This window comes from Equus przewalskii, chromosome 10, assembly GCF_037783145.1.
Source record: "Equus przewalskii isolate Varuska chromosome 10, EquPr2, whole genome shotgun sequence".
NCBI classification, from domain to species: Eukaryota; Metazoa; Chordata; class Mammalia; order Perissodactyla; family Equidae; genus Equus; species Equus przewalskii.
In genome coordinates, this window is record NC_091840.1 from 39,861,969 (window position 1) to 39,884,639 (window position 22,671).

Here is a 22,671-nt window from a genome sequence, read left to right on the forward strand (position 1 = left end):
CTCTCTCCTGTCAGGGAAGTACGGAAGAAGGTGTCCCAGGCGTGGTAAAGCAGCTCTGAGGTGGTTAGGGAGCCAGGTTCCTTGTGTCTGTCTCCTCTACCATCCTGCCTTTGGCCTCCATCCTCCTGGTCCAGGATGGCAGCTGGAGGTTATTCCCTTTTGAAGAGACTTTCTGGAAGTCTCTCACAGCACTTCAGCTACATCTTGTTTGCTCTACCTAGTTGCCAGGGGAGCTGGGAAGTGCATTTTAATTCTCGTCAGCAGTGAACCCACCTGGAAATATGTATTCTGTTTCAAAGTAGGAAAAGATCCTGCGTATGAGGTAGGCACCTAGTTTAGCAGTCTCTGCTTCAGCTTCCCAATCTGTGTGTTTGTGGAGGTGGGAGCAGGAGGCAGGGAGCAGGGCCAAGCAAAAGAATGTGGACAACTTATCAGTCCAGCAGAAGGCAGGAAGGTGAGCGGGGTAGAAACTAAGGAAAAATGTTATATTTAGAAAATACAAAATAATATGATAGAAATAAATCTAAATAATTGGTACTCACCATATATGTAACTAGACTCAACAGACCAGATAGGTGGAAAGTCCAGGTATAGCTGCTTATAGGAGGTACCTGAATGACACCTTGCAGAAAGATTAAAAACAAAGAGATGGATAGAGATGTATAAACCACTTCCCCCACCCCCCCCAAAAAATTGGTTAAAAGCAATATTAATGTGAGAGAGCATAAAATTTAAGAAAAAAAGTATTAATACAGATGAAGAAACTAATAATAAAATGAAAATAGGCAAGATGATAAAGCCGTTTTGAACCAGGTCCCTAACAACATAGCTGTGATTATATATAAACTCTACAAAGCACAAAAAGAAACTGAAAATTTTTAAAGGAAAAATTGACAAGTCCACAATCCTAGTGGGAGATTTTAAACCAGTTCTTCCAGAAACTGGTAGATCAACAGACAAAAACCTCAGTAAGAATGCAGGAGCTTTGAAGACCAAATTTAAACTTTAATAGATCAAAAGAGTTCTGTACCAAGGGAATAGAAAGTACATATTCCTTTCAAGTATACTGGAACATGTACAAGAATTGACCGCATGCTAGATCACAAAGGAAGTCTCAACCATTTTAACAAATGTATATACAGATACATTCTCCATCCCCACAGCAAGTAAAATAAAAATCAGCATTAAAAAAGCTTTTTTTTTAAAATATGCTTGAGAACTTCCAAAAAAATGCTCTTCTAAATAGCTCACAAGTTGAAGAGGAAATCACAATGGAAATTAAAAAATTATCTGGAACTGAATGACAAAGAATTTATCAAAATCTGTAAAGTACTGCAAAGTGGCCCACTTGATATGTGTTCATAAAAGAACAAGGAGGATTGAAAGTAAACAAGTTCAACTCAAGAAGCCAGAAGAGGAACTCCAAAGAAATCTAAAGAAAGAAGTGAGAAAATAATTTTTAAATAGCAAAAATTAAAAGTAATAGAAAGATGAGACAGCCCAGGTGGCCTAGTGATTAAGTTCAGCACATTCTGCTTTGGCAGCCCAGCTTCAGTTCCCGGGAGGGACCTCTGCCGCTCTGTTAGAGGCCATGCTGTCCTGGCAGCCCACATGCTAAAAAATAGAAGATTGACGTGGATGTTAGCTCAGGGTGAATCTTCCTCAGCAAAAAAAAAGAAGAAAAAGAAACCAAAAAATTAATCAAATAGACAAATCTTTAATAAAACAGATGAAAAAGAAAAAACAGTGCTATGGCCAGCCCCACGGTCGGGTGGTTGGGTTTGCGCGCTCTGTTTCAGCAGCCTGAGGTTTTGCCGGTTCAGATCCTGGGCACAAACCTAGAACTGCTCATCAGGCCATGCTGAGGCAGTGTCCCGCATAGCACAACCAGAGGCACTGACAACCAGAATTTACAACTATGTACTATGCGGGCTTTGGGGAGAAGAAGAAGAAGAAAGAGAAAAGAAACAAAACCAATGCTATGAGTCAAAAAAGGGATACAAGTCCATACACTATAGAGATTTTAAAAAGCATCAAAATATTATAAACAACTGTAGGCCAATGAATTTGAAAAATTAGATAGTTTTCTAGAAAAATATGTGATCAAAATTAACTCAAGAGGAAATACAAAACCTGAATAAATCAGTAACCTTAAAGATTCTGAATCACTAGTCAGAAGTCAGCTTTCCCCCAACTCTGCCAAGAACATCAGGCCCAGATGGTTTTACAGATAAGTTTTACAAATCCTTCAAGGAGCCACTAATCCCCATCACGTGCAAACCGTTTGGAGGCTGGGGAGAAGAGAGGCCACTACCCCACTGATGTTATGAGATGAGTATTACCTTAGAACAAGGTTAGTATGAGAAAATAAAATTAGCCGTCAGTTTCACCTAGGAACATAGATGTAAAGATCTTAAAAATATATATGAGTGATGCGTTTTCTGGCAACATGGTGAACAAAGTGCCCACTCAAACCAACTGAAAACAACTACAGTGTTAGGTAAATTCTAGACACGAGCTTCTTGAATGCAGCTGTGAACTAACAAGAAGGCAAGGAATATGCAGGCCTAGGACTGAGTGAAGGCAGAAGTTAACTGAGTGAAGGGAAAAGTAACCAGAGCGCTGAAGCTGCCTTTCACACTGTGGGGTTTGCTGAAGTAGGTAACGTTGAGTATGGTTGTTCAAGGCTGGGTCCTTGAAGCAAGTGAAGCCCAGGGCCTGCCTAAAGTAGGCTGTCTAATAAGAGATCACACACACACACACACACACACACACACACACACACACAATGGTGGGTCTCCAAAGGGCTGCCTTCTCAAAGGATACTTCTAGAGTGAACTAGAAATACTTTCTCATTATCTGAAAGGAAAACTGCCTGTCTTAGTTCTTGGCACTGAGCCAAGGAGGATGGATGACCACTCCTTGAGAATTTGTCATCATAAGCCGGTTTTTATGAGGTTTGCAGTCCAAATCCACACTACCTGTGTGGCCTGAAAAGGCTCAAGCCAACAATTTAAAGTGGTCTGGCTCTGGTATTGTCCCCAGGCGTCTGAAGGTAGCAAGCATGGTTTTTTTTCCTTGAAGAATCCGCCTTCATACCAGACTTTAAAGAATTTCCAAGTTCTAAGGAAAATAAGGAGTTCACAGTAAAGAATCACTACACACATAAAGAAACAAGATACCGTATGTGAGAGTCAGACTAAACAACAGATTCAGACTCGTGAAAACTTCTTATACTGGAATTATCAGAAACAGAATATAAGAATGTTTAGTATGTTTCAAGAAATGAAAGGCCTAAAAATGTGAAAAAGAGCAGGTAACTAGGCAACTGATAGAAATACAAACTAAATAATTTAAAATTAAAAACTCAGTGGAGGGGCTGGCCCAATGGCGCAGTGGTTAGGTGCACATGTTTCCGCTTCAGCAGCCCAGGGTTCACTGGTTCAGATCCCAGGTGTGTGGACCTATGGCACCGCTTGTCAAGTCATGCAGGCGTCCCACATATAAAGTAGAGGCAGATGGGCACAGATGTTAGCTCAGAGCCAATCTTCCTCAGCAAAAAGAGGAGGATTGGCAGCAGATGTTATCTCAGGGCTAATCTTCCTCAAAAAAAAGAAAAAAACTTAACGGATAAGTTTAACATTAGTTTGGACAAAGCTGAAGAGAGAATAGTGAAATGAAAGAAAGAATGGAAGAAATTATCCTGAATTCCACTTAGAGAGACCAAGAAATGAAACATGGAAAAGAAACGTTAAGAGACATGGAAGATAAATGGAAAGATCTAACATGCATCTAATCAGAGTTATACAAGGAGAGGAAAAGATGAGCGGAGCAATCTTTGAAGAAATATTGGTGAGAATTTCAAGAATGATGAAAGACACCACTCTACAGAGTCCAGAATTTCAGTGTATCCCAAGCTGGAAAAATCAAGAGAAATCTGCATCTAAGCACCTAATAAAACCCCAGAACATCAAAGGCAAAGAAAATACCTTAAAATCAGATTAGCTTTAAAGGAATAACAGTCTGAGAGAAAATAAGTGTAAATCAAAATTCTATACTGAGAAAATATATTGGAGAAAAAAGATGGAATAAAGAATTTTTCTGAAAAGTAAAAACAGAGAGTTAGAACCACACTAAAGGAAACTCTAAAGGATGTACGTGAGGCAGGAGGAAGAGTGTATGCTAAGTGAGAGCTTGAAATGCAGAAGGAAGAGCAAAGGAATTGGTAAACATGTGGACGAAAATAAACTGACTATAAAAATAATATTTTATTAGATTAAAAATACGTATTAGAATTAAATAGCACAACAACAATAGCGTATACATTGGGAGGGGTGAATGATTATAATTCTAGGGCTTAAGGTCCTTGGTTGTTCAGGAAAAGGATAAAAATATTGCTTAGCTTTTAACTCTGGTGAGTACAAATGCATGTTAAATTTTCTAGTGTAGTCATTAAGAGAATAGAAATGAAGTTCTAACTTCCAGACTAGTAGAGGTGAGGGGAGCCAGAATGAGACAAAATAATAATCCTAAAAAAACATAGGAAAGAGGAGACAAAAGAACATAGGAAAGCCAGGACAACTTAAGCTGTAGAAATAAATCCAAGTATGTTAGTAATTACATTGAATGTAAATGGATAAAAATTGCCAAATCAGGTGAAAGAAAAAGAAAACAGATATATGCCATTTGTTAATGACACCTAAACGTAATAGAAAAATTGAAAGTTTAAGTTTAAAAAAGTATATCAGACCGATTCTGACAATCTGGGATCGCCTTAATCCAGTTTCAGGACCCATAGTACCTCAGCAATGGGCCACCATCCCTGAAAGGGCCAAATTGTTTTCCATTCACCTTTAACTCCCAGATCTAGCTACGCAGGATTCCAGACCAGTGTCCCTTATCCATGGCCTCGGTTCCAGCTTTCATCTCCCTAGCTCCCCAAGGCTGTCAGAAGCTGTGCTCAGCCTGGTAGCTACCTATCCGGATCAATAGTAGTTTCTAAGACGAAAGCAGCCCTGAAGGCGGGGCGCGTCACTCTGGATGTTAGTCTTAACCTCATCTTGGCCATCTTATTAGCTCTTTGATACATTTAAGATTTTTTCCCTGCGTTTTGTCTAGTGCTTTTTCTTAATGACTTCATCAGGAAGGTTGATATGAATTGCCTAGTCTTCCATCACCAGAAGTGCAGGTCCCTGATTGCTCACTTTTTCAGAGTCTACACAGTGTTTTAAATGTTGTTGTCTCCCCACCTAGATTATAAGTCTTTTGGATATAGGGAATGAGTTCTTCTAATTTTATATACCTCTTCATACCTAATAAAGCACTCTGAACAAATGGTCAGTAAATTGTTAGATGAACCTGACTTGCCTTCGACTCTATTTGATAGTGTTCAGAGCAGTTTAAATAGATGAATATCTAAATACCATGCCTTCTGGCTAATACATACGTATATACGATTGGTATACTTTCACAAATGATGTTTCTTGCATAAAATATAGGGAGAAAAAGGTTAAAAGTGCAATAGAATAAGATCACTATTAACTTTTGTGACTTAACCTTTATAAGACATTTAGAATTTGTCAAATTTAGGATTTCTTAGGCTGAGTCAGTCTGGATATTTATAAGTGAGAGAGGAGGTGGCATTTATAAATTGAGACAGAATGCTGATTAAATATAGAGAAAGTATTTCCACTAGAATCCTTATCTGAAGATTTTTATATTACTAACCGGGGGGAAAGGGCATTCCCCCACCCCTTAGTTGGTCCTTAATGTCTAATCTAGTGTTACCACTTCCTGTGCATAATCAGTCAATGCTGGTGAAATTCCATTAACTGGTTTCTGTTTAGTAAAGTACTTATACTACTCAAATGATACCTCATACTAAGATTGCTTTGCCCACATGATTGTATAAATTATTGAGTTCAAAACATTTTCTAATTCACACTGTAATTTTCTTTTCAACCCAAGGGTCATTTAGAAGTGTATTTCTTAATTTCCAAACATACAAGACTTTCTAATTATCTTTTGGCTTTTGGTTTCCAGTTTAGTCTCATTTGGTCAGAGGATATACTCTTTCTGATTTCAATTCTTAGAAATTTGTTAAGTTTTGTTTATATATGTATAATTTACATTTAATATGCTATACACGTCCATTAGGTCAAGTTTGCTAATCATATTGTTGTCCGGTTTTTCTGTATTCTTACTAATTTCTTTGTTTTGTCAGTGCTGAAACGTGATAAAAATCTACTTTGATTCTGAATTTGTCTACTTCTCCTTGTTGTACCTTCAGTTTTTGCCTTAAATATTTTGAGAATTTATTAGGCTTATTCAAGTTAGAACTATTATTTCTTCCTAGTGTTTGAATCGTTTATCATTATGAAACGTTTCTCCTTACTTCTATATTGCTTTTTGCCTTAAAGTCAGCTTTGCATGAATAAAATAGTTACACCAGCTTTTCTTTTGCCCAGGATCTGCATGGTATATCTTTTTCCACCCTTTTACTTTCAACTTTTCTGTGTCCTTATGTTTCAAGTTTGTCTCGTAAATAGCATATAGTTAATTTGGTTTTTTAATCCATTCTGACAATGTTTGTCTGTTGAATAAATCTTTTAGTCCATTTATTCTTAATGTAGTTACTATATGTCATGTTTAAATCAACCATCTTGCTAATGCTTTCTATTTGACTCCTCTGTATTTCTTTTTCTTTCCTTTTTAACTTTCTTTTAGATTATGTGGGCAAAAGGTAAACCAAATTTTATTCCTTCTGCTTGACAACTAAACTTCAGTTAAATTTCTAGCTCTGTTCCCCAATTACCCTAGTAGGATGTATATCAACTGTACTACAAGGCAACATTACTTATGATAAAAATTACCCCTCTTGGTAAATTGCACCTTTACTGGGAGAATGATAAATGTCTGGTGGGGATGACATACTTTGGGATTCCTTGAATGTGGTGACTTATCTGTTAGGCATGTCGCTTCCATGGACCCTGGAAGCTATGTCTTCAGAGTTGCTTTAAGAGATATTGGATCCTATGAAGCAAGAGGCTTTTAAACCAAGGGCACTTCCCATACCCACCTGATGTGGATCTCATCTACTTGCACCTGAGCTGTCACCTGGCTACTGTGTGGACTGCTGTAAGGGCCTTGACACTGCCAACTGGCAAGCCATGTTCTTGTCCTTCTGAGTAGACTTGTGCCAAGTGTGGCCTATGAGTCTTTTGAGTGAGAATGTTTAGTTGAACCTAAGAAGGCACTCTTTCCTTCCTCCTTCCCCACACTTGGTGTTATAATAATTTTTTATTATTCCATTTATTCCCTTTATTATCTTGAAAGATTTACATCGTAATATTGTTTTAGTGGTTACTGGAGTTATTACATTATCATTCTTGAATATAAAAATCTAATATTATTTGGTATTTTTACCTCCTTCCTGGACAATGCAAGATCCAAGAAACATTTTAATTCCATTTGCCTTCCTCCCAACTTATATGCTATTTTGGTCATTTTTTTTTTTTAGATTTTATTTTTTCCTTTTCTCCCCAAATCTCCCTGGTACATAGTTGTATATTCTTCGTTGTGGGTCCTTCTAGTTGTGGCATGTGGGATGCCACCTCAGCGTGGCTTGATGAGCAGTGCCGTGTCCACGCCCAGGATTCAAACCAACGAAACACTGGGCCGCCTGCAGCAGAGCTCACAAATTTAACCACTCGGCCATGGGGCCAGCCCCTGGTCATATATTTTAATTGTATACATATATATATATATATATATTTAGACCAATGAGATAACAGCATCATCATCATTATTGTTACTACTACATATTCAGTATCTGTTTAGATTTACTCATTTGTCGTTTCTGTATCACTGACCTTTATCTAGAACCATTTTTCTTCTGCTTGAACTTTATCCTGTTATATTTGAGGTCTGATGTTGACCAATTCTCTGTTTTCGTCTACCTGAAAGTATTTTCTACTGTTTTCATTCTTGAAGAATATTTTTGCTGGGTGTGAAATTCTAAGTTGGCGGTCTGCTGGATTCCGTTGTTTCTTTGGAGAAGTCAGCTGTCGTCTGTTTGTTGCTCCTTACGCATAATGAGTGTTTTTTCCTCTGGCTGCTTTTCTTTGGTTTTCAGAAGTTTGTTTTCAGAATGTACCTGGGTGTAGATTTTTTTTTATCCTGCTTGGAGTTTGTCGGAATTCTTCAGTTTGTAACAGCTTGATTGTTTTTCATCGTTTTTGCACAGTTCTTGGCTATTAGTTTTGAAATATTGCTTCAGTCCCTTCTGTCTCCTCTCCCTCAGGACTCCAGTTACTTAGACCATCTCATGTATCTTCTATGCCTCTTAACCTCTCTTCTTTGGTCTCTCCATGCTCATTTAGGAAGTTTCTTCTCACCTACCTTCTAGTTCATTATTTTTTTCTTCAGCTATTTCTAATCTACGCTTCTACTGATCCACTGAATTCTTAATTTCCATTATTGTATTTTTCAGTATCAGTTTTTCCTTTGGTTTGGTTCTTTTTTATAGCTTCTGGTTCTCTAAAAAAAAATCTCAATATTGTCTTTTGTTATCTTGAACACGTTAAGCCTGGTTATTTCAGTATCTCTATCTGATAACTCTCATATCTGGACCCCTGCAGGTCTGTGTATTTTGTATGTTACTTTGCTGTTTCTAATTCATGTTATCTTGATTCCTTATATGTCTGGTTAATTTTTATTTTGTTCCAAACCTTATGTTTGCCAAATTGTTTATAGCAATAATTGGAGGCCCACATTTATGTAATCTTTCTCCAGGGAAGATTTACCTTTGCTCCTGTAGGCATCTAACAGCGCTAGTATTCCAAATCAGCTCTTCCAGTTTCAAGGACTGAAGTGATTCAAAGTTGAACTATGGTCCCTGTGAGGGACTGCCTACTTCTGATTCACCCTTATTGCTAATGGCAGCCTTTTGGGACCCCAACCCAAAGTGAGAGGAGTTTACCCATGACCTTTTCCTTTTCAGGCCCTAGTCTCTAATCTCGGTCCCACTAGCCCTATGAGGCTACTCAGATCCATCCACTTAATCTGGAGTTGGCAAATTCCCCCAGGAAAAAGGAGGTCTCAAACCTGGGCTATTCTCCATGGCTTCCCTCCTCCCCTGGATTCTGGCCTCAATATTCTCCACTATCTTGTTAGTTCTGCAATGTCTTTAAGCAGATGTTTTGCAAATTTTACTTGCCTAGCCTAGGTATCCCCAGCATGAGTGTTGGTTTAAATTACCTAGTGTGTCATTACTGAAGTTGAACCCCTAATATCCTCATTTCATGAATTAGGTTATTAGGTCCAGAGACTTTATCGTTGTTAGTTAAGAAGAGAGACAACTAAGAGCTCAGTTGTGTAATGCATATTCTGTTACCCCAGTACCAAAGCGTACAGGTAGATCTAGTAGCTTTTCAATATTTACTGTGCTCAGTGCCAGTTTTCTTAGTTTGTTCACCAAGCAGTAAAAACCTTGTATCCCCGGAAACTCACGGAAAATCCTCAAGTAAATAGTACCCCCTCCCTCACTTCCCCATCCCATTAAATTTGTTTTAAATTTATTGTAAGCCCTTTTTAAAAGTGAGCTACAACTTCCCCATATAAAAGCTCCATTTGAATACCATTACAGATTTCGTAAACATTTGTTCACCCGTCACTTTTTTAAAGTAAGATTCTGCTTGTGCTTTAATTTTTTTTATTGTGGTAACATTGGTTTATAACATTATATTTCAATTTCTGTATAGATTACATCATGTTCACCACCCAAAGACTAATTACAATCCATCACCACACACATGGCCTAATTATTGTTTTCATCCTCCTCCCTCCCCCCATCCCCTCTGGTAACCACCAATCGAATCTCTGTCTCTATGTGTTTGTTTGTTGTTATTTTTGTCTTCTGTTTATGAGTGAGAGCATATGGTATTTGACTTTCTCCCTCTACTTATTTCACTTAGCATATACCCTCATGGTCCATCCATGTTGTCACAAATGGCCAGATTTCATTCTTTTTTATGGCTGAGTAGTATTCCATTGTGTATGTATATATATACATATACCACATCTTCTTTATCCATTCGTCCCTTGATGGGCACTAGGTTGCTTCCGGGTCTTGGCTACTGTGAATAATGCTGCAATGGACATAGGGGTACATATATCTTTACTCATTCGTGTTTTCATGTTCTTTGGATAAATTCCCAGCAGTGGATAGCTGGATCATATGGTAGTTCTATTCTTAATTTTTTGAGGAATCTCCATTCTGTTTTCCATACTGGCTGCACCAGTTTGCACTCCCACCAGCAGTGTGTATGAGGATTCCCTTTTCTCCACATCCTCCCCTACATTTGTTATTTTTTCTCTTGTTAATTATAGTCATTCTGACGGGAGTGAGGTGATACCTCATTGTAGTTTTGATTTGCATTTCCCTGATAATTAGTGATGTTGAATATCTTTTCATGTGCCTGTTGGCCATCTGTGTACCTTCTTTGAAGAAATGTCTGTTCAGATCTTTTGCCCAATTTTTAATTGGGTTGTTAGTTTTGTTGTTGTGGCAGTGTATGAGTTCTTATATATTTTTGAAATTAACCCCTTATCAGATACATGGTTTACAAATATTTTCTCCAAGTTGTTAGGTTGTCTTTTCGTTTTCTTGATGGTTTCCTTTGCTGTGCAGAGGCTTTTTAGTTTGATGTAGTCTCATTTGTTTATTTTTTCTATTGTTTCGCTTGCCTGGTCAGACATGGGACTTGAAAATATGCTGCTAAGACTGATATCAAAGAGCATACCACCTATGTTTTCTTCTAGAAGTTTTATGGTTTCAGGTCTTACATTCAAGTCTTTAATCCATTTTGAGTTAATTTTTGTGCATGGTGTAAGATAATGGTCAACTTTCATTTTTTTGCATCTGGCTGTCCAGTGTTCCCAGCACCATTGAAGAGACTTTCCTTTCTCCATTGTATGTTCTTGGCTCTCTTGTCAAATATTAGCTGTCCATAGATGTGTGGGTTTATTTGTGGGCTCTCAATTCTGTTCCATTGATCTGTGTGTCTGTTGTTGTGGCAGTACCATGCTCTTTTGAGTATTATAGCTTTGTAGCATATGTTGAAGTTAGGGAGGGTGATACTTCCAGCTTTGTTCTTTTTTCTCAGGATTCCTTTGGCTATTTGAGGTCTTTTGTTCCATATAAATTTTAGGATTCTTTGTTCAATTTCTGTGAAAAATGTTGTTGGAACTTTGATAGGAACTGCATTGAATCTGTAGATTGCTTTAGGAAGTATGGACATTTTAACATATGTTAATTCTTCCAATCCAAGACCACAGAATATCTTTGCATTTTTTTCTGTCTTCCTGGCCTGCTGGTTGTAATGCTCAGCTGTTTTTGGCTGCTGTGGTCCTTTCAGTCACTTTATCGGGCACAGGGAGCCCCTGCACAGTTGGCTGCAAGGTCTAATAGCACATACCTGTTGCAGTTTTTCTGTTAAGTGAGTAGGTCCCCAGTGTGGCTGGTTGCTAGGCTCAGGGGCTTACAATTGCTGTAGGCCTCCAGCCTACAAGGTTCTTGTCAGCTCTCTCAGGATTGCAGCTGAGTGGGGCCAGCCCCAGGCATGGGAGCACCCAGTTGTTTCAGGCTTTGGAAGGTGGGGCTGATCCCCAATGTGGCTATTTGAGAAGCACAAGTCTGTTGCAGCTGACAGGTCCCACCGCCTGCAGGGCCACACACCCTGTCAACATAGTTCTGCCCCATGTGTACGCCCCAACCCACTGAAGCAAACCCAGTCACCCCACTGCAGAGGCCCCACACACTCTGCTAACACAGGCCTGCTCCTCGTGCACGTCTTGCCCCACAGAGGCGGACCCACTCCCCCAGTTGCAGAGGTTCCAGGCACCCCACCTCTACGAGCCCGCAAGTTGCCCAAGGGCTTGCTGTTGTGTGAGGCCAGTCCCTAGGGGAGGCTCCTTGCCCTGGCTGAGCTGGATTAAATTGGTGCTCTAGTGGATAGCGAAGAGCCTGGGATAATAGGCCAGGGGAAGAATTCCAATGGTGTCTGCCAGTGTCTGTGTCAACAGACCTGTACTAAGTCACAGTAATGGCTGCCACCAATGTCTCAGTCCCTGGAGAGGTCTCACCTCTCACTAAGATGCACCCAGAGCCTATCAAGTGAGTCTCTTTTCACCAAAGGACTGTGCACCTTTCTTTCTGGTGATTTTAGGTTACTTTCTGAAACAGGTGATTTTGTGCATGGACCCTTTAAGAGCAGACCTTGTTTTGTCCCTTATGTCCGGTAGCTTTTCTGGGGGTATTCCCCATTGTAGTTAATAGCCAGCAAAGCCGGGTATTATGACACTTGTTTTGGTTGTGCTGAGACCAAGAACTGCTTATTGTGGTAATGCTCCCCTGCTCATATCCCCCGCTCCTCCGTGGAAGGCTGCATACCTTAAGGTTGCTCCCAGCCAGCCGTGAAGTATCACGGCTAGAAGGTGGGCTTTTTTTCTCTCCAGAAAGGAATTTCTACCTCTTCCACCTCAGTCAGCACTATCCCTTTTTATGGGGTTCTTTTTATCCAGTTTTCAATTTTCTCTCAGCAGTAATTGTTGTAAGAATAGTTGTAAATTCATTGTGTCCATGGGAGGAGGTGAGTTCAGAATCTGCCTACACTGCTTACTTGACACCATCTCTGCTTGTGTTTTATAATAATATTGGTCCTCTGCTTAATATCTAAGCCAAGGATTGGTGTTCCAGAATAGGGAAGAAGTATCTATTAATACATAACAAGTCACCCTAAAATGTAGTTTTTAAAGCAACAACAATTTATTGTTTCTCATGATTTGGTGGGATGACTGGTCAGTTCTTCTGCTGGGCTCCCCTGGGCTCACCAAGTGGTTGTGGTCAGCTGGGGCTGGATAGACTACAGTGGTTCCTTACATGGTATGGCTGGATGGCCCGATAATTTGGCCTCTTTCTTCCTATAGTCTTTGGTCCAGGGCTTCTTCACATGATGGGAGACAGATTCCAAAAGGGCAAAGGCTCACAAGGCTGAGTGTCCACCAGTAACCCACTGACACTTCTGCCACATTCTGTGGATTAAAGCCGTCACTAAGGCCAGCCCAGATTCAGAGTGGAGTGGAAACTCCACCTCTTGGTGGGAGGTGCTGCAAAACATTGTGGTCTTGTTTTTCAGTCCCACAGGTGAGATGAAAAGAGGCAGTTGTGCTAGGAAGAATAATGGCCTCTGCCTTCCAACACCAGTTCTCTGATAACCACTGGGTGTCCTATAATTCAATTCAATTCTGATGCTAAACATGCAGAACAGCCATGTGAAGAGTTACACAGAGTGACAAGGTCTGGAAGGTCTGGATGGTCCCAAGAGCAGGAGCTTCTGTCCCCGTGGAGTCAGAGTACGTCAGCCTCCCAGGACATCAATGTGTTTGCCAACCAGGAAGCTCCTCAGAGCCTCAATGTCTGAGATTTTTTTTTAATTGGGGTTTCATTACATAAGCATGATTGATTAAATCATTGAACTCAATCTCCAGCTCCCCTCCGCTCCCCAGAGGTCAGGCAGCTGGAAGTTCCAGCCGTCTAATCATGTGGAGAGTTTTCCTGATGACGAGCCTCTGTCCTGAAGCTTTTTTGGGACTGGGCACGACACCTCATTAGCATAACAAAGATACTCCTATCACTGAGGGAATTCCAAAGGTTTTTGAAGTTCTTTGCCAGGAACCTGGGACAAAGACCAGAGAGAGAGAGAGGTTTGTTTGTTTGTTTGTTTTTAACCACAGACTCCCAAGGATATCCACATCCTAATGCCCAGGGCCTGTGAACATGTTATGTTACATGGCAAGGTGGAATTAAGGTTGCAGCTGGAGTTAAGGATGCTAATCAGCTGACCTAAAAATAAAGAGATGATCCTGCGTTATCCAGGTAGGCCCAGTGGAAATACAAGAGTCCTTCAAACAGAAGGAGGGAGGCAGAAGAGTCAGAACCGGAGAGATGGCGTCATGAAAAAGACTCAACAGGCCGTGGCTGGCTTTCCAAAGATGGAAGAAGGCCACAAGCCAAGAATGTGGGCAGCTTCTAGAACCTGGAAAAGATGCAAAAACAGGTTCTCCCTCAGAGCCTCCAGAAAGTGACAGCCCTGCTGGCACCTTGATTTTTAGCCCAGTGAGACCTATTTCAAACTGCTCACCTCCAGGACTGTATGAGAATAAATTTGTATTGTTTTAAGCCACTAAGTTTGTGGTAATCTGCTATAGCAACAATAGGAAACTAATCCAGCAGGGCTTAGATGAAGGAAGAAAATGGCATTACTTTTCATCGTGGGAGCCAGCATGATAAATATATATTTAGAGCTTCCTGTTTAGATGTTGAAAACTCTTATTCTATTCAAAATGCAAATAAATGCACACTCTTCTCATCTCTCCTAGTTCTTAAATTATTTACTACTCCTTTTCCCCTCCTGCCCTCGCTGGAGCTCCAAACTGCCTAATTTAACTACAAAGGACTCTCTCTCTTAATTAAAGTGCATCTGTGTGTCTGAAAGATGATAGATCCAGCGAAGGGAAGGGAAGTCTTCACACTGGTAAGGAGGATACAGTTGACCTCGTTGGTTCATCCAGTGATCATTTGTTTTCTTCAGTGTGCCAGGATCTATGCCAAGCCCAGTTTTATGTTGAAAAGGAGTTACGGTGTAATGCGTGGTACAGAACTTAATTGGCACAGAGGGAAGGATTTCTTGCTAGGCTTTTTCTTAGAGTCGCTGACGCCTACAGGTGGTTTTATAACTTCTCAACTTAAATTTTTTTTTTTTATTTTTTTATTGCAGTAACATTGGATTATAACATTATATAGCTTTCAGATGTACATCGTAATATATTTCGAATTCTGTGTAGATTACATCATGTTCACCACCCAAAAGTTATAGTCTGTCACCTCACGTGTCAGCCTAGTCACCCCTTCCCCCCAACTCCTTCCCCTATGGTCACCACCAATCCAATCTCCATTGCTGTGTGTTTGTTTGTCATTGTTACTATCTTCTACTTCTGAGTGAGATCATGCAGTATTTGACTTTCTCCCTCTGACTTATATCTCAACTATTTTAAAAGAAATAAGGAAAACCCTACTCTGAAGGACCACAGCCTAGTGGGTGAGGTAACTCTGAATGCCAGACAGAGAGACAGCAATATCGGCACAGTCTGGGCTGCTCTCAAGGTCACCCACGGGTGTTATTGTGTCCTAAAACTGACTCACAGAAACCAGACCAACTTCTGATACAACTGCCTAATGATTTTACCAGGGTATTACTGCTATCTTAGTAGTTCCGGTAGTTGCTTTTTTTTTAAATTTAGTTTTTATTGAGTTAATGATAGGTTACAATCTTGTGAAATTTCAGTTCTACAATATTGTCTGTCATTCGTGTTGTAGGTGCACCCCTTCACCCTTTGTGCCTACCCCCCACCCCACCTTTCCCCTGAAGCCACTAATCTGTTATCTTTGTCCACATGTTTAAATTCCTCATATGACTATAGTCATACAGTGATTGTCCTTCTCTATCTGGCTTATTTCACTTAACATAATTCCCTCAACGTCCATCCATGTTGTTGGAAATGGGACGATTTTGTTCTTTTTTATGGCTGAGTAGTATTCCATTGTGTATATATATACACCACATCTTTTTTATCCAATCACCAGTTGATGGGCACTCACGTTGCTTCCACGTCTTGGCTATTGTAAATAATGCTGCAATGAACATTGGGGTGCATGGGATTTTTGGAATTGCTGACTTCAAGCTCTTTGGTTAGATACCCAGTAGTGGGATAGCTGGATCGTATGGTAGTTCTATTTTTAATTTTTTGAGGAATCTCCATACTGTTTTCCACAGTGGCTGCACAAGTTTGCATTCCCATCAGCAGTATGTGAGGGTTCCTTTTTCTCCACAACCTCTCCAACACTTGTTATTATTTGTTATAGTTATTTTTGTTATTCTAATGGGTGTAAGGTGATATCTTAGTGTAGTTTTGATTTGCATTTCCCTGATGATCAGTGATGATGAACATCTTTTCATGTGCCTGTTGGCCATCTCTATATCTTCTTTGGAGAAATGTCTGTTCATGTCTCCTGCACATTTTTTGATCGGGTTGTTTGAATTTTTGTTGTTGAGTTGTGTGAGTTCTTTATATATTATGGATATTAAGCCTTTATTGGATGTATGACTTGCAAATATTTTTTCCCAGTTAGTGGGTTGTTTTTTTATTTCAGTCCTGTTTTCCTTTGCCTTGAAGAAGCTCTTTAGTCTGATGAAGTCCCGTTTGTTTATTCTTTCTATTGTTTCCCTTGTCTGAGAAGACATGGTGTCCAAAAAGATCCTTTTAATACTGATGTCAAAGAGTGTACTGCCTACATTTTCTTCTAGAAGCCTTAATGGTTTCAGATCTCAGCTTTAGGTCTTTGATCCATTTTGAGTTTATTTTTGTGAATGGTGAAAAACAATGGTCAATTTTCGTTCTTTTACATGTGGCTTTCCAGTTTTCCCAGCACCGTTTGTTGAAAAGACTTTCTTTTCTCCATTGTAGGCCCTCAGCTCCTTTGTCGAAGGTTAGCTGTCCATAGATGTGTGGTTCTATTTCTGGGCTTTCAATTCTGTTCCATTGATCTGTGCACCTGTTTTTGTACCAGTACCATGCTGTTTTGATTACTGTAGCTTTGTAGTATGTTTTGAAGTCAGGGATTGTGATGCCTCCATCTGTGTTCTTTTTTCTCAGGATTGCTTTAGAAATTCGGGGTCTTTTGTTGCCCCATATGAATGTTAGGATTCTTTGTTCTGTTTTTGTAAAGAATGTCATTGGGATTCTGATTGGGATGGCATTGAATCTGTAGATTGCTTTAGGTAGAATGGACATTTTAACTATGTTTATTCTTCCAATCCGGGTACATGGAATGTCTTTCCACCTTTTTATGTCGTCATCCATTTCTGTCAGAAAAGCCCTGTAATTCTCATTGTATAAGTCTTTCACTTCCTAGTTAAATTCACCCTGAGGTATTTTATTCTTTTTGTTGCAATTGTGAATGGTATTGTGTTCTTGAGTTCTTTTTCTGTTAGTTCGTTATTAGAGTATAGAAATGCTACTGATTTATGTAAATTGATTTTATACCCTGCAACTTTGCTGAAGTTGTTGATTATTTCTAAAAGTTGTCCAATGGATTCTTTGGGATTTTCTATATATAGGATCATGTCGTCTGCAAACAGTGAGAGTTTCACTTCTTCCCTCCCTATTTGGATTCCTTTTATTCCTTTCTCTTGCCTAATTGCTCTAGCCAAAACCTCCAGTACTGCGTTAAATAAGAGTGGTGATAGAGGGCATCCTTGTCTCGTTCCTGTTTTCAGGGGGATGGGGTTCAATTTTTGCCCATTGAGTATGATGTTGGCTGTGGGTTTGTCATATATGGCCTTTATTATGTTGAGGTAGTTCCCTTCTATCCCCATTTTCTTCAGAGTTTTTATCATAAATGGCTGTTGGATCTTGTCAAGTGCTTTCTCTGCATCTAGTGAGAGGATCATGTGGTTTTTATTCCTCATTTTGTTGATGTGGTGTATCGCGTTGATTGATTTGCAGATGTTGAACCATCCTTGTGTCCCTGGTATGAACCCCACTTGATCATGATGTATGATCCTTTTGATGAATTGCTGAATTTGGGTTGCCAAAGTTTTTTTGAGAATTTTTGCATCTATATTCTTCAGCAGTATTGGCCTGTAGTTCTCCTTTTTCGTGCTGTCCTTGTCAGGCTTTGGTATCAGGGTGATGTTGGCCTCGTAAAATGTGTTAGGAAGTGTTCCATCCTCCCTAATTTTTTGGAATAGCTTGAAAAGGATAGGTATTAAATCCTCTCTGAAAGTGTGGTAGAATTCCCCAGGAAAGCCATCTGGTCCTGGGGTTTTATTCCTTAGGATGCTTTTGAGGACTGTTTCAATCTCTTTCCTTGTGATTGGTCTGTTCAAATTGTGTGCTTCTTCTTGACTAAGCTTTGGGAGATTGTAGGAGTCCAAGAATTTATCCATTTCCTCTAGGTTATCCATTTTGCTGGCATATAGTTTTTCGTAGTCATCTCTTATAATCCATTGTATTTCTGTGGAGTCTGTTGTTATTTCTCCTCTTTCATTTCTGATTTTGTTTACTTGAGCTTTCTCTCTTTTTTTCCTTTGTAAGACTGGCTAGGGGTTTGTCAATTTCATTTATCTTCTCAAAGAACCAGCTCTTTGTTTCATTGATCCTTTCTACTGCCTTTTTTGTTTCATTAGCATTTATTTCTGCTCTGATTTTTATTATTTCTCTCCTTCTGCTGACTTTGAGCTTTGTTTGTTCTTCTTTCTCTAATTCAGTTAGGTGTAGTTTAAGATTGCTTATTTGGGATTTTTCTTGTTTGTTAAGATGTGCCTGTATTGCGATGAATTTTCCTCTTAATACAGCTTTTGCTGTATCCCATATGAGTTGATATGGCATGTTATCATTTTCGTTTGTCTCCAGGTATTTTTTGATTTCTTTAATTTCTTCAATGATCCATTGCTTGTTCAATAACATATTGTTTAGTCTCCACATCCTTGTGCCTTTCTCAGCTTTTTTCTTATAATTAATTTCTAGCTTTATAGCTATATATAGCTATATATATAAAGCTATATATAGCTATATATATAAAGCTATATATAGCTTTATAGTTATGATTGGAGAAGATTCTTGTTGTTATTTCAATTTTTTTAAATTTGTAGAGGCTTGCCTTGTTTCCCAACATATGGTCTACCCTTGAGAATGTTCCTTGCGTGCTTGAGAAGAACACGTATTCTGCTGTTTTTGGATGGATTGTTCTATATATGTCTGCTAAGTCCAACTGTTTTAGCTTTTCGTTTAGCTCCACTGTTTCTTTGCTGATTTTCTGTCTGGATGATCTGTCCATTGATGTAAGTGAGGTGTTGAGATCCCCTACTATTATTGTGTTATTTTTGATATCTACTTTTAGGTTTGTTAATAGTTGCTTTATGAACTTTGGTGCTCCTGTGTTGGGTGCATAGATATTTATAAGCGTTATTTCTTCTTGATGAAGTGTCCCTTTGATCATTATATATTGGCCCTCTATGTCTCTCTTTACCTGCCTTATCTTGAAGTCTGTTTTGTCTGATGTAAGTACTGCAACACCTGCTTTCTTTTGTTTGCTGTTAGCTTGGAGTATTGTCTTCCACCCCTTCACTCTGAACCTGTGTTTGTCCTTGGAGCTGAACTGTGTTTCCTGGAGGCAACAAATTGTTGGATCTTGTTCTTTAATCCATTTTGCCACTCTGTGTCTTTTTATTGGAGAGTTCAATCTGTTTACATTGAGGGTGAGTATTGATGCATGAGGGCTTAATGCTGTCATTCTTTTGCTCATTTTCCGGTTTTCCTGTGTTTCCTTTGTTTCTCACCCTGTGTGTTTTAGCCTACCCATTGACTTCTGCAATTTCTTATGCTGGGTTTCTTAGATTTTTTCCTTATTTATGTTTTGTGTCTCTGTTCTGCTTTTTAGTTTAGTGGCTACCCTGAAGTTTGTATTCAGAATCTCATGTATAACATAGTCCATTTTCTGGTGGTCTCTTACTTACTTAGCCTAGACTGTTTCAGTCCCTTTCCTCCTCCCCTCCTAAAGTATTGTTTTCATCTCTTATTCCAACTTGTGTTGTGAGTTTGTGGTTAGAGTGATAAGATTTGGTGATTTACTTCCCTTTATCCTAATGCTATAGTTGAATATTTGCTATCCTATTCTGATTCTATCTGTTTGTCTCCCTACTCTGTTTTGTGACCCCTTTCTCCCTTTTTATCTTTGTTCAGGCATGAGAGCCTTCTTGAGGATTTCTTGTAGTGGAGGTCTTGTGGCTACAAAGTCCCTTAGGTTCTGTTTGTCTGGAAAAGATTTAATTTCTCCCTCATATCTGAAGGATATTTTTGCTGGATAGACTATTCTTGGTTGAAGATTTTTGTCCTTTAAAGTTTTGAATATGTCACTCCAATCTCTGCTAGCTCGTAAAGTTTCTGTAGAGAAATCACTGAAAGTCTGATAGGGGTTCCTTTATGGGTTATTTTCTTCTGTCTTGCTGCCCTGAGTATTCTTTCTTTGTCCTTCATTTTTGCCATTTTTACTACTACATGCCTTGTAGTAGGTCTTTTTACATTGACAAATCTAGGAGATCTGAAAGCTTCCTCCACACACATTTCTCTCTCAATCCCTAGATTTGGGAAGTTCTCTTCTATTATTTCATTGAGCACACTTTCTGATCCATTTTCCTTTTCCACACCCTCAGGAATTCCGATTATTCTTAAGTTGCATTTTCTCATTGAGTCAGCTATTTTTCGGAGATTTTCTTCAGTTTTTTTTAATTCTTAGTTCTCTTTTTCCTCAGTCTGGAGCCATTCAGCCTGTCTATCTTCAATTATGCTAATTTGCTCCTCTGTGATGTCTACACAGGCATTCAGGGAATCTGTATTCTGTTTTATCTGATGCATTGTATTTTTCATCTCTAGTATTTCTGATTGATTGTTCTTTATAGTTTCAATCTCTTTTGTGAAGTAACTCCAGAACTCGTTGACTTCTTTCTCTGTATTTCCCTTTACCTCATTGAGTATTTGGATGATAGCTATTTTGAACTCATTTTCAGTTAGTTTGCCTATTTCAAAGTCCTCAGGACATACTTCTGTGTTTTTATTGTTTTCCTTGTGGACTGGAGCTTTTATAAATTGCTGGATGGTAGAGGAGCAGTTTTTGCGCGTGATGCTATTATTCGGTTGCAGTTACAGCCTGTCACCACTAGATGGGGGTCGAGAGCCACGCGTTCTGAGCCCTGCGCCTTCAGCTGGTGGTGTGCAGCACGGGTTGGGGGAGGAGGGGCACTTTCTCTCATCCTCCAACCTGGATTCCAATCAGCTCTCACTCTCTGGTTTCCCAGGGCCCTGGTTTGATGGGGTCGCCCCACGGGAAAGCTTTCCCCTGTTAGCGGGTTTCCACTGCACTGGTGGTGGGAGTCCTGGATGATCCTGTGGACGCGCGGCCCCTCCCCGGCTCCTTCCCTCACCAGCACAGTGATCCCAGTCTCTAGGGGAGAGAGCGAAGTTCTCTCTTACCCTGTTCCAGCTCCTCCAAGGGCGGCTCCAGCCTCTCTGCCCTCCATCGTTTGGCTGCTATGGGTCTCTGACAATTTCTGTTATTATGATCCTTTTTTTGGTTGGAAAGCAGTTGGTCCTTTTGGGTGTAGTTTGGAGGGGAGAGAGTCCCGGGTGAGCTCACTCCACCATGTCACTGATGTCCCTGGTAGTTGCCTTTTCCTCAACTCGTAAATTTTAATCTCTTTTTCAAAAGCACTAACTAATGCAATAGTAATAATAATAATGGCTGACAGTTATGGAGCACCAATTGCGTACCAGGACTGTGCTTAATATTTTGCATTCTTTGTCACAGTTCATCTTTACCACAGCTCCTGCATCTTTATTAAATTACTCCTCCTGTTACTTTTTAACCATGTTTCCATAAATACACAAAAACTCAATGTTTACCTATCCCTATAATTTACTCCCTGGTATTATCCCCTTTCTGCGATTCCTGATGAATCCTGAAATACACTAAAACAAAATTTTACCTGAGTGCATGAGAACTTCCAACCTTAAGTTGAAGGGAAAGGGAGAGTAACTACTTTATTCACAAATATATGCCTCAGAAATTAGAGGCACAGAGCTTAATTTGACACAGTTAACACTAATTACATGTTAGTGTCCTTAATCTGGGATTTTTCTCCGGTGAAACTTATCATGTGCTGATTTATTTCTTTAGGAACCATACTACGTACGTTGCATCAAACCCAATGACAAGAAATCCCCACAGATCTTCGATGATGAACGCTGCCGGCATCAAGTAGAGTATCTTGGACTCCTGGAAAATGTGAGGGTGCGTCGTGCAGGCTTTGCCTTCCGCCAGACGTACGAGAAGTTTCTTCACAGGTGAGAAGACACTAAACAAAGAAAGCTGATAGCACACTGAGAGTTACGTTGTCCTCCCCATGTGTGACAATGCATCAGCATGTATTAGGCAATCTAAATATTTGTAGGATGAACGAAAGAACGGAGGAAATTTCAAATATGAAAGACTTTCCCAGAATCAGCAGAAAAAGTCTCCTTGAGGTCATGGTTTATGGACCATAGAAAAAAGTTCGTTCTTTAGGGGAAAACTGTGGGCATTGTAGTATAGTAGAAAGAACAAGGATTCGGAATCACTCTGGGTTGGATCCTGGCTGTGCCACTCATTTGCTGCATAATCTTGGGCCAGAAATTTAACTTCTTTGATTCTGTTTATGTGTTTTTAAAATGAATATAGTAACACTTGCTTCATAAGGCTGTTGTGAGGATTAAATTAACGTAAGGAAAAAGCCTAAGTGCCTAACATATCATTGTGTTCAATTAATGCTGCTTATCATTACAGATATTAGTAATTATAATAATAAAAAAATATTAAATAGTCAGTCATGGAGGCCCTGAAATTAGTCTACCTGGTTTGAATCCTGGCTTTGTCATTTCTTAGCTTTGAGACCTTGAGCACATCATATAACCTTTCCATGCTTCAGTTTACTCATGCGTCAAATGGGGATAATAATA

The 22,671-nt window shown here is 39.5% G+C and overlaps 1 protein-coding gene across 2 annotated transcripts in view; it reads left to right on the plus strand.

The window, feature by feature from the left end:
* MYO1D (myosin ID) overlaps nucleotides 1-22,671 on the plus strand; it is a 319,278-nt gene that overhangs the window by 118,938 nt on the left and 177,669 nt on the right. For both annotated transcript variants that reach the window (XM_070562560.1, XM_070562558.1), the window contains exon 15: nucleotides 21,854-22,020. In XM_070562560.1, the coding sequence (XP_070418661.1) occupies nucleotides 21,854-22,020 (167 nt within the window). The remainder of the gene's footprint in view (nucleotides 1-21,853; nucleotides 22,021-22,671) is intronic.